Source organism: Ictalurus punctatus, chromosome 2 (assembly GCF_001660625.3).
Source record: "Ictalurus punctatus breed USDA103 chromosome 2, Coco_2.0, whole genome shotgun sequence".
Lineage (NCBI taxonomy): Eukaryota > Metazoa > Chordata > Actinopteri > Siluriformes > Ictaluridae > Ictalurus > Ictalurus punctatus.
This window is the reverse complement of record NC_030417.2, coordinates 31751863-31770330: the sequence shown is the minus strand read 5'-3', so window position 1 is coordinate 31770330 and position 18468 is coordinate 31751863. Positions and strand designations below refer to the sequence as shown.

The following is an 18468-nucleotide window of genomic DNA, read 5'->3' as shown; positions in this document are numbered from 1 at the left end:
CGAATTGAAATTTTAAATTCTTTTTTGAAACCATGGACGCTGTGGCGCACTATGGCTGTCGTCGTGTCATCCAGGTACACACCATCATGCTACACACCAGTGGTGGTTGAGGAGATCTCCCCCACATACTATGTAAAGCACTTTGAGTGTCTAAAAAAGTGCAATATAAATCTAACTGTAACTATAGAATGAGCCACTTGCACATCTGGAAAGGCAATGCTGAAATATATATATACAGGTTTTAGGGCAACATATGTTTCCAGCGCATCTTTACTTCTGAGAGATTCTGCCTCTCTAAGACACTCTAAGACACTTTTTTTTATCAAAAGATTCATTTTATTACTCAAAATGTACAAAATTAAGCCCATTTCAAACAAATCATCTTAAGCACCCAAGACTGCATAAAGTTTCATTTATTAAAAGTGAAACCCAAATCAGACAAAATAACTAGCTTTATAAAATACTAAATCTAATTTAATTTAGCTTTGACTGCATCAAACAGCTTATATGTAGAATAATTGTATTCCAAAAAAAAAAAAAAGTATACATATAAAACGTGAATATGGGCCACTGATAAAAAGTCAACAAAACAGTCCTTCCTTAATCAGATTTCCAGCTGAAAACTGTGACATCGACATGGACGAGGGGAATTAATCATCATTCATGAATTGGATTTCATAACAGAGTTGGTCAACGAAGCAGTACCCATTTTAAATCTTTTGTCTCTCTTGCCTTTTGTGGCTAAGCAGCAATCTATTTAGCATAGTAACATTTCATTTTCTGTTTGTCTAATGATGACTAAACGTCCGTAATTCTAAACAGACTCACCACATCTGCCCTGAGCTTTTGGCAATGCTAGTCATAGCTTTTTGTACAAACTTAATTTGCGGTTCCCAAAAAGAAAAGCACTATATTTGTGGAAAACAAATGACCAATTGAATAAGCAGCACCAAATAACAGGTTGGTTTTAGTATACACACTTTCTTTACACAGCAATAATAAAATGTCCACCAACAACCTGTTGGACATTTAGCCCCAATTTTACAAAATACAAAGCCTGATAATTGAGAAGAAATGACATGTGTTGGTAAGCAATGCCTTTTAAACGGTGTTCAGTGCTCATTAATCGGTGCTCATTTTTGGTTATAATCATAAAAGCAGAGAGGACTGTACACTAAAAATGATCTTCAAAATGAAATATCTTCCTGGTAGTTATTATAAGTGCGACGTGGACAAGAACTTCCTTATTAACAGTCTTGATCTGGAGTCACCTGAAGCCCTTTGCGCATCAATAATTTTAGAGTTTTAATACGTCACTGTCTGGCACTTTAAGGGGAATATGTTTAACACTAAGTGTTTAAAAAAATTTAGAGCTACCATTTCTTATATTACTGTAGTTACTGTATATAAATTGTATAACTGTAAGCCGTTAAAACTCACTGACAAGAAGAATGACACACAACGTAGTAATGACCTGCAGAACAGAAAAGAAAAGCACCGATAATGAAAAGATTAGTTCCAGGGATGTTAACCTATTTCAGAGTTAATTGACAGGGAGTGGTTATATCTGTACGCCTATATTTTACGTTTCGTCCTAACCGTTATTGAGTTTATAACCCCCTTGATGAGTATAATCGTATCATAAGGTTGACAATTCACTTGACAAGAACCCAGGGTTGCATAAACTTCCTATCTAGGATAGTCTAATCAAAAAGCTCTCATCATGAGGTCATGTGAAGTGTTGCAGATAGCACTTAACGCATACTCTGTGCTTGTGAGAACATGTAGTTGGAGTACGGCAAGACATCAACTTGGACAGATTTAACACAAACCAAAATGTTTTTTTATAAAATTACAAAAGGTGAAAAAGTTCCTAGAAACTGCCTGTGAGAAAGAAAGTTTCACAGTTCAATTGGAGGGTCACTGCGAAAAGTAGGAAGTGTTACTTTTCCATCAAGAGACAGCATGAGCTTTTATGTCCTGGTTAATATCCTGTAGGTCAGCGCAGGAGAACATTAATGCAATCGTGGCTATAGTGTCTCCATTTCATAACTGCCGTTGGTCTCCTCCTTCACCGACTTTGTGTCGCTGTTGGTCTCTTCTACTTGAGCCAGCATATCAGCCATGAGACCGTCCTCCAACCTCTTCCTCGGGTTGTACACCAGGTCCTCCTGCTTCCTGATGTCCTCATCGGTCACCATAAAAGCCTTGCAGAGGGGCTGCGTGCTGTTGAGCCAGACTCCGGGGTTTTTCTCCACAGCAGCAAAGAGCTGGCCTGTGATGGGGCGCTGCTGTTGTGCAAGGCGCTGGCGATGGCAGACAGCAGCGTTTATCTGAGTACCCTGGGCCAACCCCTTGAAGGCCTTTGGGAAGACCCATAGTCTTCATCAACTCCTCAGCTATGTCATACACATTCAGTCCACTTAGCTTCTTCTCCCAGAAGAGCTGTCTTGGCTGATCAACAGCTTTTTGCGGGTCTGTCTTCACTTTGTTGTTTGGATGGTTTGTGACTTTCGTAACAGGTTGCTTGAAGATGGACGCGGTCTGTCGCGCCGGTAGAGAGGTGTTTAAATCAGGCTTACCCTTGTTCTGACTGCTGTGCTCGTAGCGTAGGCGTCGTCTGCTCTTGTTCAGTTTACTCATGATCATTTTGCCAGTACGGAAGTCGAAGGAGCTCAGGTCCATGGAGTTGCCGAGATAACGGGCCAGTTGGGGCTTACTCCGAAATTTCTTTCCTGTGGGACTTTTCCTCTCCATGCTTCCCAGCAGAGTTGGGCTTCCAGAACTGGACCGAAAATAAATTTGGGATGTGATGCTGGTTGAATTGTCCCTTCTTTATATCACGCGCCGCTCTTCTCCTTCTTTTTAGTAACACAACATTTTGTGGCCATCAAATTCAAAATTATCTTATTTTTTCCTTAAATTGGTACATTTCCTCACTTTAAACATTTGATCTGTTTTAGGTTTTTTATGGTCTATTGTGAATAATATATGGGTTTATGAGATTTGCAATTCTGTTTTTATTTACATTTTACACAGCGTCCCAACTTTTTTGGAATTGGGGTCGTATTTATACCTCATTATTGCTCAATATTTTTTCAGTATAAGAACTTATTTGTGCACATGAATGTAACTCACAGTTACTGAGTACAAGACGAAAGAGAAAAACCTCCCAACTAAAGTGGCTGCCATCAGCCGGTTAACTTTTACTTCCTGCCTGATTAAAGCAGCCTGATCATTCTTCAAGATCACAAACAACACATCTCTAGTCCTCTCACTGCCTCTCATGCTCATTCTAACTACTTTCATGCCTAAAGAGTATCTGTGCTGGCATACAATGCATCCATACAAATTTGCCACCAATTTCAAACCCAAAACCCAAATATCTTATCATGAATGTACTCATGAGCAAATCCTCAACCAGTATGTAGTATGTTTGCATAACATTCTAGGGTTTTAGATAGATAGATAGATAGATAGAGTGCCCTCCACTAATATTGACACCCTTGGCAAATATGAGCAGAGACACCTGTGAAAAATTGTCTTTAATGTTTAACCTTTTGCATCTTCCAAGTTATTGAAAATCCAAGTTATTTACGTACTAAGATTCCTGTAAAGATTAAATGCATGAAATATTATGTTGGCATATATTATGTTGGCAGGCTTAAAACAGAGCAGTTAGATGAGCAGTTGTGGTAGTGTTTGTATAAAAATGGTCATAAGTAAAGTCATGGGTAAAGTGGCAATGCATGTGTAAGGATGTGCAGTGACCCTATGTAAAAATTGTTGTGCAATATCCGGTGTAGTAGCTGGGCATGCAAAATCAGTGGACATGTCCATCGTCTCCAATGTCCACATAGCTCCCCAACTTCTTTGTTGACTCATTGTAGAGTCGGATAGCAGTGGGCAAGAATGACTTCTTGTACTTTTCTTTTTTACAGCGAAGCCAGCTTAATCTACAATCTACTGGAGAAGAACTTCCACTGTTTGCCCAGTTGGCTTTGCTAATGTATATGATAATATACCAAAACATGGACCAAAACATGGTTACATTCTTACAAAGCAATTTATAACAACTCTCAAAACTCAGTCTGTATGATAAGTTACAAAAAATAGGGTTAATGATGGAGTTAGTGTTTCTACATTTACTTATGACTTCAAATTTTTAAGCAGATAAACAGTTAATGTTATTTGCATTAGCGTATTTTCAGGGTCACCAACACAATTCTACACGTTATAGGAAAACAAATAACAAAAAAAAAAAATGCCATGAACAATATATAATCAAATCAAATCAAAGAGACTTTAATAAATATGCATAAATTAATAAACCATTCATAAAAAGTAAGGAATGTTAAAAATACCAGCATGATTATGTGATAAATGAAAAGAGTTTTAATGCTTTCTTTAGGAATTGAAAGATAATCTTTGACTATCTTAACTATATATAAGCAAAATCGCATTCAGTGTCACCACATGATTGCGAATGCGACATTCCTTTTATACAGTAGTTGTATAAAAAATAAATTAACATTGAGTAATTGACATTTCGGACACAATATGGCCAAATGTTCTGTTTGTTTTTGTTCTGCTAGTGGAAATAGATTCCAAAGGAGTTATGCTCACTTTATAGCATGTCAGCTAGCTGACTAATTGTACATTCACATTAAAGGTGCTTCTGGTAAAATTTTCATCCCTTCTTCCTTTTCATCTGATGAGCTTTCAAAATCAAAAGTTATATTTCTGAAATGTATTGTTTGCCATGTCCACTGATGATGTCACTAACTCTACTGTAGTAACGGTTTCGATCTAGGAAGTGGAATTTTATGTGGCGAACGCAGACGAGTGGCGTGATACATACAGTGAAATGTCCTAGTGCAGTTATAGGAATAATAGTCACTCTTGGAACGCTGCTCGACAAATCAAATTAGTGGACTGGAACTAATCATTGTATAATGATGGATAATGCTGAGGTATATAAACAAAAGGATGCTGTCAGTTTCCTTGATGAAAATCATACAATGTAGATGTAAATTTTATGGAAACTGAACACAGTAGAAACTGAAGTAGATGCCTCTGGCATTTACACAGTCTATTAGTATATTAGGGACATATTGCCTTCCTGGCAGGGCCACATTCCAGATCACATGACCCTTCAGCACATCACTAGAGCCTCCATTAGGCAGTAGGCCTTATATTGTCATGACATTAAAGCCATGTTAAAATTAATTAGCCTGGCTTTTAGATTTTGAAATAATGACTGCTGAAAAAGTTGATGAGTTGTCACAACAACCAATTAGAACATCTAATGTAGTTTAGTGTTGGGATTGTGTGAGTGGGGTGTAAACCTCAGAGGACAGCGCTCATGTACACTTGTCACATCACCCACTGGAACTTTGGTTGCCATAGATACTGCATCGTGTTCTTGAGTTTCAGTGCATTACTTTGGAACTTTAGTTGCCATGGAAGCAGCGGCTCAGATGCTGATGGAGCTTGGAGTTTGGCGGATTCAGTCATTCGTGAAAATGTCAGGCAGAGAGCCAAATCCAATCAATTCCTCGTGTTCTTTTTATTGACTTATTTTTTCATGCCATGGAAAAAAGCAGAATATCTCAGAAAATATGCTTCCACTGTGTTTTTTTCTGCTCTCAATGATATGATTCAGTGCCTATGGTAAATCGTTTTCATATTTATATATATATATATATATATATATATATATATATATATATATATATATATATATATATATATAAAATATAAAAAAAAATTCAATCTGTATTTATTGTGCCCACTAGTTTGAAAAATTGCCACTTTTCAGAGATTTTCACATTTTTACTGTCATGCACAGAATATAATTATGTGAAGTTCAGTGCTGCTTGAAAGACATGAAACCAGAGAACTACTTAACATTAATTTAAACATATATTTAGCAATCTGTGTGACTTCGATTTAACCATTTATCCACATAGGTAGCTTTTTCCACATAAATTTTCCTTGCAGTTCATTTTGTGATTTCAATGTTTTTATTTTAAACCATTTTTAAATAAATAAACACTCTCGGATGTTCTGTTTGGTTCTGTAATAATTATCACTTCATTCATCATACCAGAAACAATACAAATGTTTGTTGAGCTACTATTATTTTCGTAGCAGCCGATAGATGGCGATGTTGTTCACATGAATTTTGAGAAACGGGGGCGGGGAAGGGGTCGGACTATATCCGGTTCATGTAAAACAACATGGCGGCGCTCTGTGATATAAGCATGCCGCCGAATTCATTTTTCCTACCCGTTTTCCTATAGTCCCGCCTCCCGCGTTGTGATTGGTTCATAGTTCACACACATTCCCTCTCTGAATTCTGGATGGCGCGGGTTTAAAATGAATGTGGTTAATAAACTTTATTTGTGAATGAATCTAATGTCACAAAGTAATTTCTCAAATAATATGATCAGTTTCATCATAAACGATACAATTTAAATAATAATAATAATAATAATAATAAATTTGTGACAGAGCTGCTGCAGCACTGGTGCCATGATCCCAAACACACTGCTTTATGTGTTTTATTTTGATGTATAAACATTTATTTCCAGAACATTCTCCCCCACCTTACCACAGAAGTAAAATAACAAAGCAAAATGTTACATACTACTAGTACATGTATTCACAGATATACTGACATTCTTACTAAAGTCAAGGATGGCTCTTTCTGTGAACTTTATTTTATTTATTATTTTTTATTATTTTTTGCATTTATACAAAGAGAAAATATTTCTCATATTTTAACTGTGAATGTGATTCTTGGTTTTACAGCTTACAATAATAAATGAATTTTAAACGATTATAATATTAGAATAAGATTAGAACATGATTAATATGATGAGACTGGATTATATTTACATTTACATTTACATTTATTCATTTAGCAGACGCTTTTATCCAAAGCGACTTACAAATGAGAAAATACAAGCAAAGCGATATATCAAACAGAGAACACCACAAGTAGTGCTACTATACAAGATCTATTAATTGAGTTCCAGAAGAAGCAAAGTCCGCAGAGTAGAGGTGTAAGTGCCAGAGTAAATTTTTTTTTTTTTTTTTTTTTTTTTATGGGTTGGTTAGGTGTTCACAGAAGAGGTGGGTCTTTAGCTGTTTTTTGAAGATGGTGAGAGATTCTGCGGTCCGGATTAAGGTTGGAAGTTCATTCCACCACTGAGGAACAGTTAGTTTGAATGTTCTTGAAAAGGACCTTGAGCCACGCTGAGTAGGCACTACTAAGCATCGGTCATTGATTGATCGCAGATTGCATGAGGGAACGTAAGCCTTCAGGAGAGAGTTGAGGTAGGAGGGTGCTGTTCCAGACAAGGTCTTGTAGGTGAGCATCAAGGCCTTGAATTTGATGCAGGCGGTTACAGGAAGCCAGTGGAGGGAGATGAAGAGGGGTGTGACATGGGTTCTTTTGGGCTGGTTGAAGACGAGGCGTGCTGCTGCACTCTGAATCATTTGAAGGGGTTTGATGGAGCTGGCCGGGAGGCCTGAAAGCAGTGAGTTGCAGTAGTCCACTTTTGAGATAACAAGAGCCTGGACTAGTATCTGTGTAGCCTGTTCGGTGAGGTAAAGTCTGATTTTCTTGATATTGTACAGGATGAACCTACAGGACCGTGCAGTTGTTGAGATGTGGTCTGTAAAGGTGAAGCTGTCATCGAGAATTACCCCAAGGTTCCTGGCCGTCCTGGTTGGCTTGAGTGTGCTTGAGCCGAGCTGTACAGTGAAGGTGTGGTTGATTGAGGGACAGGCTGGAATGTCAAGAAGCTCAGATTTTGCCAGGTTGAGCTTAAGGTGGTGTTCCCTCATCCAAACCGAGATATCTGACAGGCAAGCAGAGATACGTGCAGAGACAGATGGATCGTCACGCTGGAAGGACAAATAGAGCTGGGTGTCATCAGCATAGCAATGGTATGAGAAGCCATGAGACTCAATCACCTGCCCCAGAGATGTATTGTAGATAGAAAAGAGCAGTGCACCCAGAACTGACCCCTGTGGGATCAGCAAGCTGTTACTGCATTTGCATCTTTTATGAATAATGTAAATGTTTATATTAAAATGTTTAAATTTTTTTCAAAAATAAAATTACTAGACTTTTAAAGCTTTTAAAACTCTTAACAGATAAAACCAATGTGTATGAACATATTTTGTTAACACGTACCAAGAAATAAAAGAATAGAAAATAAAAGAAAAATGAAAAGTGGGTACTTCAGGGCTCTGTCCATTATTATTATTATTATTATTATTATTATTATTATTATTATTATTATTATTATTGTTGTTGTTGTTGTTGTTGGTGGTGCTGTTTTATTTTATGATATAATGATGGTGATCAAAATCAACTACTACTATCGTATCGTTGCTGTAGTTATTATTTAATTTAAATAGCCACTAACTCTTATGAACTTTACAATCTAAATCTAACTCATTTTAATAAAGCTGAGAAAATTCAATGTTTACATCATTGCTTGGGCGAATACAACTGTACATGTACTGTACATATGTGCCAGTATAATAGAATAGAAAACTTATTAAATAATAATTAATATAAATAAATAAATAACAAGGAACAATGACTGACAATATACAAACAAACAAAAAATACATACATTAATAAATAATACATACAAATAAACAATAATAATACATAACAAATAAATACACACATTAATAATAGATAAATAAATTAACTTGATTAATTAATTTCTGCTGTGATCATAAGGAAATGTGGTTTTAGTTGCTGTTATTGTTTGTGTGTGTGGGTTCGTTAATGTTTTTTACAGAAAGTAAAAGGTTAATATATGCTGTGCGTTATTACATTCTGTGTCTGGGTGTGCGGGGGAGGGGGCGGAGTCTCGGTGACTGCACTAGAATTCCCAGCCAATCCTAGCGCAGGAGGTGGGGTTAGTCGGATAACGGGTGGGGGGAAACATTGCCGGTATGCTAGCAGAGGAGAACATGACAGACTCTGCGAATGGACCGACACCAGATCCGGCAGACGGGCTTAAGCGGCCTCAGTTCGGTACCCGCTTCCTTACAGACCCGCGGGAAGTGTTCCAGCACAACGCCTGGTATGTGAAGAATATCACTAGCTGTTCTGAACACACTTACAGTGCTTTTTCTCTTTTTCCACACCTTTCCATATTATTAACGTTTATAAATATGGCTGGTTTATGGGTGTGTTTTAAACTGAATCATTCCCGACATTTTGGGGAGGGTTTAAATATGTATTTATTACATTTATACATTTACAGTCTTCATCCTGGGTTTCAACTGAATGCTCTCAATGAATCATTTACTTGTTCGGACATCTACATCCAAAAACGCGCAATACACTACAGCACTAGAGAGTAAACAAGTTCCCATAGTTACTATAAGCAGCGTGCTATATTTACATACTGCTCAGTACTGTAGTACAGTGGTTTTCAAAGTGGGGGCCGCCAGGGGGCGCCAGGGGGGCCTCAACAATTTGGTGTGAAAAATAAATAAATACATGATGATTTTTTCTTTCTCACTCTCAGACAACCACACACACACAATCAATTCCTAATGTAAGGTAATGTAAAGATATAAGATGTAGTTATTAATAAAAAAGGGGGGGGGTCTATTCAGAAATCTGTATTTTAATGTGTTTTAAAGACATCTTGCAAAAGGGGGGCCTTGGTCAAATGTTAATGCCATTTGGGAGGCCTTGCCCTGGAAAAGTTTGGGAACCTCTGTGTAGTACACTTTTTAGGACGCAGTGTCTGGAACACGTGATTGCTACGTCATCGCTTACTCATTCTATCTGAAATACATTGAGTTGTCCTGCTACACATGTAGACATGTGCTTCTATGCTGCTCCATAGCTGCTTATTTATTTATTTATTTATTTTCTGATTGGTCAAAAAGGTTGATTAATTTCCTATAACAGCAGCCCTGACAGTGCTTCCATCTGTAATTCAAATCACAAGTTTATATTAAAGTGCTCATCCTATAGTAGTTACTGTTTTGTAAGTTGGAGACAAATGTGGTGTGGATGTGGTGAGGTTTTCCGTGATCAAGACCTTTTTTGAGTGTTTTTGGAAGGAGTCTCCAGTGTCAGCATTTTATAACAGCAAGACGTAAAGCTGGGGAAAAAGTTTCCAGTCATCGAACGGATGGCTTTGCTTTGTATTTTTGTTTGTTTTTTCTTTCTTTTTCAGTAACATGACCATCAATTTTTTATTTCTTATTATTAACCAGAAAGAAGTAAAGGGATGAAGGTATGTTCATACATACAGTGATTTTATAGCTGCAAATCGCAGTTTCTGTGCTATGATGATGCCATAGGCGTCTACTACTGGTTTCCATAGTAACTTTTATCAATGGGTGGCACGACTAGCATTTTATTTTTGACAACAAACCAATTTTCTTGGCACTAAAATGAAACATTCTAGATGGAGTGCGTTTGTGTATAAAATTTTCAAACACACACACATATATATATATATATATATATATATATATATATATATATATATATATATATATATATATATATATATGCAAATCATATTCTCCAGTGAGAATTTGTCACTTCGGCTATCATTCTGCGGTGAAAGCACAATTGCCGGACTTTCTGGGTCCACGAAACAGTTCAGACTCACAGGCAGCATGGCGGATCACGTGGGCGCTACTGTCTTCGCTCCCGTTGGTAGTCGCTGCACCAACTCACTCCAAAACAAAACTTTTCTCAACTTTGTCACGTCACTGGACACATCTACATCCAGTCGCCAGTGATCACTCATGTCGCCGGAAATCACCAGCCCTCATTGAAAACGAATGCTCTCCGGTCACCCTTTCGCTGCGAGTCGCTGTACATGCACCTTGACTGTTTTTAGCTGTTATAAGTGAAAAGATATGACAGAAACTTTCAAGACATCCTACAACATTCAACCTAACTACAAAAAGTTAAAAGCTATGCCGTATGTGTAAATTAACACAGGCAAACTGCCTATGCTATAAGAGACCTATAAGAGGAACAAAACACTTTGGGACATGCTGTTATTGGAAAATAATCTTTGGTGTGGTAACGCACCACCCCGTTATTGATTATTTTTCCTATAATGCTGCATTAAAAAGAGGACTGTACACCTTGAGTTCGACCAACAAATGAGGTTTGTCCCATAACGTGCTGTGAATGTACTCCGTGATTTTACAATCCTAAGAGTGATCACTTGTACCAGCATTTCACTGTGGCCTATATGGTATTTGGACCTAATAATCTGGCAACTTGATCTGTTTTTATAGTCATTTAGCTCAGGTAGTCATTTGATATGAATTTATGTTTCAGAATCTCACATTAGAACAGTGGACTGGGGTGTAACAGAGCTGGTTAATAAGGGCTGTGTGTTTTCTGTTTCTGTGTAGGGATAATGTGCAGTGGTCTGAAGAGCAGGAAGATGCAGCCCGGAGAAAAGTGCAGGAGAACAGTGAGCCTCTTCCAGCAGAGAAACAAGGTGCGTGCGTGTGTGTGTGTGTGTGTGTGTGTGTGTGTGTGTGTGTGTGTGTGTGCGTGTGTGTGTGTGCATCTCACTATTAATCACTAATCACAGTAACACACATTAAATTATCTTGTTGTGAACAATATGTTGGGTGTTAAAGTTAACTTAAAAATAATAGTAAAAGTACAGGCACTGCTATGTCTTTGTATTTAATATAGAAAAAGTTTTTATATTCAGAACTTTTTTTTTGTGATATTTAGTGAGATATTGATGTTTGCAATAATGCTATCATGATATAAATCAACACTCTAACCAAGTACACAATAAATAAAAATTAAAAAAACATGGCCAGGTATTTATTTATTTATTTATTTATTGGAAGGAGTCCCCAGTGTCAGTTCTTTGTAACAATCAGAGGTAAAGCTGTTCCTTTAAAGCTGATTTCAGACACAGGGAAAGTTTTCAGGAAGGATGGCTTTGTGGTTTCTCTGCAACACGATGATAAAACATCAAAAGAAAGAAAAAAGAGAGGCAGACAAGGGGGCGACTGTTTAGAACTGTTATAACGTAAGTGATAGTAGAAACTAACTTGTTGCATGACATTTAATGTAACTATAAATAAAAGATCATATGGATTTGTGGTTTTTAAAAAAGCCTACCATTGTGTCATTTACATAAAATCACTCTTGACAGTGAAATAATTCCATAATAATGTAGGACCAGGTTTATTGGTTTTTTTTTAATATAAATTTTCTACCAGGAGTTGTGTGTGCTTGTTGGTTTGTACACCTTTTCAAGGTGTTATTCCTATTTTCTTTTTTTTGTTTTTTAAACAGATGATTTTGAGAATAGAGCAAATGAGTACTGGAACGACTTCTATGGCATCCACGAGAACCGCTTCTTTAAGGACCGCCACTGGCTTTTCACCGAGTTCCCTGAGCTCGGCCCTCGGCATTCGCAGAGTTCCGGAGAAGGAACAACATCAGACCAGGAGCTCGTGCAGATTACAGCAAAGCTGGAACTGAATGGTGAAGAGACGCATGCGCCTGCCGCAGAAGAAACAGCAGTGTTTCCTGGAGCCTCAGCCTCTTACCGCATTCTGGAGGTCAGTCAGCTGATATACAGTATGTGTGATATGCATGTGTGCATACAGTTGATAAATGTGTGCAGGCACATATGCATATCTTGGGGGGGTGTGATGATCTATTAGTCTTTCTGTAAATAAGCGTGTGTGTTTTGCCTTAGGTAGGCTGTGGAGTTGGCAATACAGTCTTCCCGATTCTCAAGACAAACAAGTAAGACATTAGGATAATAAAACACAGCATTAAAGGAACATTCTGGTGCTTGTAATCTATTCTCTAGCCACCATGTCTGTAGTGTACGTGTGATTTACCACAATTTCAACTATATTTTCTATAAACTGAAAAAAAACAAAAACTGTTTATCGGAAAATCACTTTAAATGCAAGTCTAAGGGCAGTTGTTGAGGTGGCAAACAACTGCCCCCAATAATTTTGTCTTATCTGCTCAGTACAGGGAAACGAGTCAAAATTCTTGTCTGTAGTAACCACTCGTACCCTGCAGATGCTATGGATAAAGATTAGGTTAAAAAATGCTAGAGTATTCCTTTAATAGATTGTTTTATTCCATAGTAATTATATTCACAAATATGTTTGAACATATTGTCATACTTCTCTTTTTTTTTTTCTTCTACAGTGATCCAGGCCTTTTTGTGTACTGCTGTGATTTCTCTAGCACAGCTATTGACCTCGTCAAGGTAAGTGTTTTTTGTGATCATTTGTGATCAAAAGTAAGTTTTTTTTCTTTGTGATCATCGCATCTAAAAATGCTTGATTTTGCTGCGAGGTTTTTTTTTGTTGTTGTTTCAATTTTAGAGGAAAAATCGCATGAAATTGTTTTGCACGGTCTTTCACAGTGATGTTTGTTGATAAATGAGACCTTTTTAGCTGTACTCATGTTCAGCGCATGTGAATCGAAGAGGCTTTTGGCTGAATGCGTGTAGTGATGACATCACATGACACGTCTTAACACGAATCTGCGGTAATTTAGAAAAATCGCAAGTTCCTCCGAATATTGCGATGTTTGCTTGATTTTGTGTTAATTTCTGCAATCACAAAAACCAGTGAAATCCTGGAGGAACTGATTTAAAATCCATTACATTCATTTTCAGGTGGATAAACAAACAAAGTGGAAATACAATTGGGGTTTTTTTGTAAGATCTCTTATTTTAAAAGCAAAAAAAATATTTTGAACATCTAGTTTATATAAGGGTTTTTGGTTTTTTTAGTTGTTGTTGTTTTTGAAATTTTTATTTCATTATTTCAAAATGAAATAAAAAACACAAATGAAGGCATTGTACATGGACCCATCAGCCGAGACGTGTTTGCTGTATGTAGTTTGCGTCTAATGTAGCTAACAATAAGGGAAGTTTATAGCATCCAGTTTAGCATGCAAACTGCACTTGCCTTGACTGTAATTCCCTTTTCTTCATAAACAAAATGATTTGTTGTTTCAGATACAGTACGGCATCATGTTATCTTTAAAAGCACACAAAATTCCACTGAAAAACTTAAAAACAGTAGTAGCAATGTTGAAGCCTGGACTGCTTTCTTTCTGGGCAAAACGTTTGGAGTCATGTCAGCCATTCTATAGCTGCTGCCTGAAGAGTGAAGTATTCAGCATGGATTTTTATACTTAATTATTTCATTCACATATTCAGTAGTTACTTGGTAGCTATAAGCATACCTTACCTCAGTAAGTGGTGCCTCAGTGCAAAACTAAAGAATCAAACTTCAGACGTAACGTTATTTACACGTTTTACTTTTTGAGCCAAACTGTTCCTTTAACCCATGGGTTCCCAAACTTTTGGGCAAATGACCACTAATGGACATTATGATTTTATTTTTTTATGTACATGTTAGTAACATGCACGTTTAATAAAAGTGACTAAAAAGCAAAGGAATGTTCTTTGCACCAGTCTAGTGGGTAGTGTAATAATGGTGTAATAATGGGGTGATGTTATAGGAAAACGATCCTCACTGGGGTGCTGTGATGTGACCCGACACGAACCAGGGAGGCAGGTTTACACTTGACAGGATGCATGATTTTGCGTGCATGTGCAGAAGCAGCAGCAACGCAAATGACACTGTTCACACACTCACCTGCGTATCTTACATACATCCAGAAGATTTAAAAGCAGCACCCACCGGACAGCACATCAAAGCCAAAACATCCCAGTCCGTCAGGTTTCCAAGCTGAATCCCTGAATTTTAGGGATTTTATGCACAGTGGCATTAAACACCCTGACAAACTCTCTCTCTTAAAACTTTCCATTGTTATCCTGATTGTTGTCATGAGCTGCAATTTAAATCAAAATCCCGAACCTTTAATTCAAACGTATTTACTTATCTAAGACACACACAAAACAGAGCATTCGGTAGATTTGAAGGCGATGTGAGAGGTTTTTAAAATTCAAACACTAACTGTAATAGGTAAACAGGTTAGTGTTAGTACTCAGTAACGGTCCAGAATAATGCATGAGTAGACAATTTAAGATTTGTTTAGTGGAGGTAGATGGACGGGGAAATTTATCCATTTTTATTGCTGAACTACACTAGTGCAGCGTGTCAGGATTGTAAGAAGACTAAAAATAACATGTACTCTGTTAATTTCCATGTGGCTTGTCTGAACACGATGCCCAGTCAATATTAGCGTCCCTCTTTGATACTTGTCATTTTTATTTGCAGTTGGTGGGTTGTGGTCTTCGTATCTATTTTAATCACGTCGCTTGACTGACAGTCCAATTAATTAATTTGCAGTCTAATCCGGAGTACAACCCATCTCGATGTCACGCCTTCGTCCATGACCTGAGTGATGTCACAGCTACTTATCCAATGCCAGAGCAGAGCCTCGATGTCATCGTTCTCATATTCGTCCTCTCCGCTCTCCACCCTGAAAAGTGAGTGACGTGTAAGGGGAGATTCATTCGAGTTCATGTCATTTGTCCCTAGCCTCAGGTGTACATGCAGTCGACTCCACAATTATTGGCACCTTTCCTGAAAATGATTGTCTAATATCAACATTAAACACGTTCATTCAGATTTTTCACCCAGTCAGCTTAAAAAGCTATTTTCCTCTGTCAAAAATTGTTCTGAGATCCAATGTTTAAGATGGTACAGTATGTTAACATAAAAATATAATACATTTAAATTTACATTATTATACTTGTATATCAATTTGCTTAATTTAATGAAGCATGAAGAAAAAAATATTGAAATTTCCAATTAATCATAAAGTTTAATTTCATGTAAGATGCTAATAGTATCAATATTATTATTAATAATCTAAAAATTATAATACAAAATAAGATTATTAACGTCACCTTTTAATTAATTCATCACCACCCCCCCGTCAGGATGCAAAGCTCTATCCGTAAGCTGGCCAGTTTGCTCAAACCAGGAGGAGTTCTGTTACTGCGGGACTATGGACGCTATGACATGGCCCAACTTCGCTTTAAAAAGGGTCAGAACTTTAAAATGTTTCTAGTGCGTGTGTCATGCTGCTCATGTTTTGTAGTAATTTTGTTCAAGGTTTAAGTTGTGTGTTCTCCCATTTTAGGAAGGTGTTTATCTGAAAATTTCTATGTCAGAGGAGACGGAACGCGAGTCTATTTTTTCACTCAAGGTAAAGAGCCCCCCCCACACACACACACACACACACAGCTAAGCTATATCATGATCCAGCTGCCCAGATAACACTGCAGCCATGGTTACAGTACAGTTGTGACTCAAAAACCTCCATTAGTGTAGGACTAAAATAGTACTATTATATTATTATAATAGTATTATACAATGGGGTCCAAAAGTCTGAGACCACACTGAAAATATTTTTATAATTATTTTATGTTTATACTTAAGTAAAAAGTAAACAGAAGGTTTGAGAAATTTGAAATATTAAATAAGTGAAAAAGTAAGTAAATGTTCAATATCTGCACTATTTCTAATAGTGCATTCCTATGATTACATATCCTATTTAAATGTAAGCAAGTTTGTGATATTCACCATGTTAACTGCTTTGTACAAAAGCTCAGATTTTCCTCACGCCTAATCACTTCTATCGAAGCCCGTTTTCAGCCGAAACTCTAATGGATTTGATTTAAAATGGGTCATAAGGTTTTGCACAAACTTCTCAAGCTCATGTCCACTTGAGTGCACACTGTCATTAAAGCAAAAAGGGAACATACCAAATACTAAAAAAAAAAACTCTGAAATTCACGTAAATATTTCAAAGATTCCACTTTTCACTCAAGTTGTTGTCAGTAGAATGATTTTGAATGAAAATGATTGCGTTAAATTAGAAATGAATGCAAAATAGAAGCATTTTCACTAGTGCTCTTTTGGACCCCATTGGTTTAATATAACAATATGGCCTCAACCATTATTATTTGCTTATACAGTGATATTTATGCATGCACAATTGTCTGTGTAAATATTTTGATTACATCAGTGGCACTGGACTTAATAGTGCTCCTTGCTAGCTGATCTCACCCAAGAAAAAACTAAAGTCCAAGATCAACTGAGACACACCTTTGTTTTAGGGTAAACTCCCACACAACTGCACGAGTAGCAGTTAAGTTCATAGTTACTACTGAAATCTAAACAACGATGTGTGCAATTTCAGTATTAACTCCTTACTATGTCCTTAACTAAACTCTGAATATGGCTTATAGAAAATTTGCAACCACATTGTTGTTGTTGGCAGTGACGGATGAACTCAGTAGGTATACCTTTCTTATACACAAGGTATTTTTAACCCTGTTCTTTTATATGGACTCGGCTGGCCTGAGACTAATGCAAAATGATGCTATCCTGATTATGTTAATAAGTGGCACATCCATTACAGCATCCGCAATCTTGTTAGTAATGTCTTTGTCAGTGGCTGCCTTTTTTCCAAAATAATTGCTGCTACATTACTTGAGTATTACATGAGTATGTTAGAAAGCAAGGGAGCCATAAAACATGGTAAATGGGAACTGTAATAATAATAATAATTTACACTTCCTACTCGCTTTTATTCTTTTGTCCGTCTCTTTTCCCTTCCCCTGTTTTTACAGAAGAGCTACATGATCTGTTCTATGGAGCTGGTCTGGAGAAGGTGCAGAATTTAGTGGACAGGAGGCTGCAGGTGAACAGAGGGAAACAGCTGACCATGTACAGAGTCTGGGTGCAGTGCAAATACCGCAAAAATACGAAGCCTCAGCAACCTGCAGAGACAACCTGTCAAGACTGAAACTGGAAAGCAAGGAAATCCACAGGATTGGATTACACACTGAGCAGAGAACCGGAACTCCGATGATTTGGAAATCCTGAACCATAAAAACTGAATACGGCAAACTTTTGTGGTTGGAAGGCATCAGGAACTAACAGCAGCAGTAGAAGAAAGTGAATGGTGAACTTGAAGTCCTATCGTTCCTTACAGCCCATATGAACATGTTTGATATGATTTTAAACATTTCTATTGTAAAAATAAATAAATAAATAAAGATGGCATGGTTTTGGTAAATACCAGTTTTGTCTTTTGTCTTTATTTTAGTCTAATTTGAGAAAGTGAAGTGTCTGTGGAGATAAAAATACAAATTAAATAAGGCAAACTATTTGCATGTTCATGTTTAAAAGCACAAATGTTGCTGATGTGAGAACCTGGACTGCTGCTGAAGTTTCTCCCGCTCTTGAACTCTACTAGAGCATTTCTCCACCACATGAGTGTTCCATTTACTCTCCTGGAGGCTCAGAGACTGCATAAATTTAACTCCTATTGTTTTGAAATTAGCTACACATTTGCATGACTACGTGACTTTTGGATTTCTAGATTGTTATTTTGGCACTGCATAATTCCATCTTCTCATACACGTTTAAAATGTAGGCATTGGCCATTCG

The 18468-nt window shown here is 37.1% G+C and overlaps 1 protein-coding gene and 1 pseudogene across 1 annotated transcript; one reads left to right on the top strand and one right to left on the bottom strand.

The window, feature by feature from the left end:
• Positions 1 to 1602: 1602 nt before the first annotated feature.
• Positions 1603 to 2918, bottom strand: LOC108279466 (methyl-CpG-binding domain protein 3-like; annotated as a pseudogene).
• A 6038-nt stretch (positions 2919 to 8956) lies between these two features.
• On the top strand, positions 8957 to 18096 carry mettl2a (methyltransferase 2A, methylcytidine). The gene is made up of 9 exons (XM_017493753.3): positions 8957 to 9119; positions 11440 to 11528; positions 12350 to 12618; positions 12759 to 12808; positions 13229 to 13289; positions 15352 to 15491; positions 15948 to 16054; positions 16151 to 16216; positions 17646 to 18096. Exons 1-9 carry the CDS (start codon positions 8989 to 8991, stop codon positions 17819 to 17821), a joined length of 1089 nt encoding a protein of 362 aa, XP_017349242.1. The 5' UTR covers positions 8957 to 8988; the 3' UTR covers positions 17822 to 18096.
• The last annotated feature ends 372 nt before the right edge of the window (positions 18097 to 18468 follow it).

Coding starts and splice junctions, on each gene's coding strand:
- mettl2a (XM_017493753.3), top strand. CDS start 8,989: ATGCTAGCAGAGGAGAACATGACAGACTCTGCGAATGGACCGACACCA. Junction 11,529..12,349: donor TCTTCCAGCAGAGAAACAAG/GTGCGTGCGTGT, acceptor TTTTTTAAACAG/ATGATTTTGAGAATAGAGCA. Junction 13,290..15,351: donor CAGCTATTGACCTCGTCAAG/GTAAGTGTTTTT, acceptor ATTAATTTGCAG/TCTAATCCGGAGTACAACCC.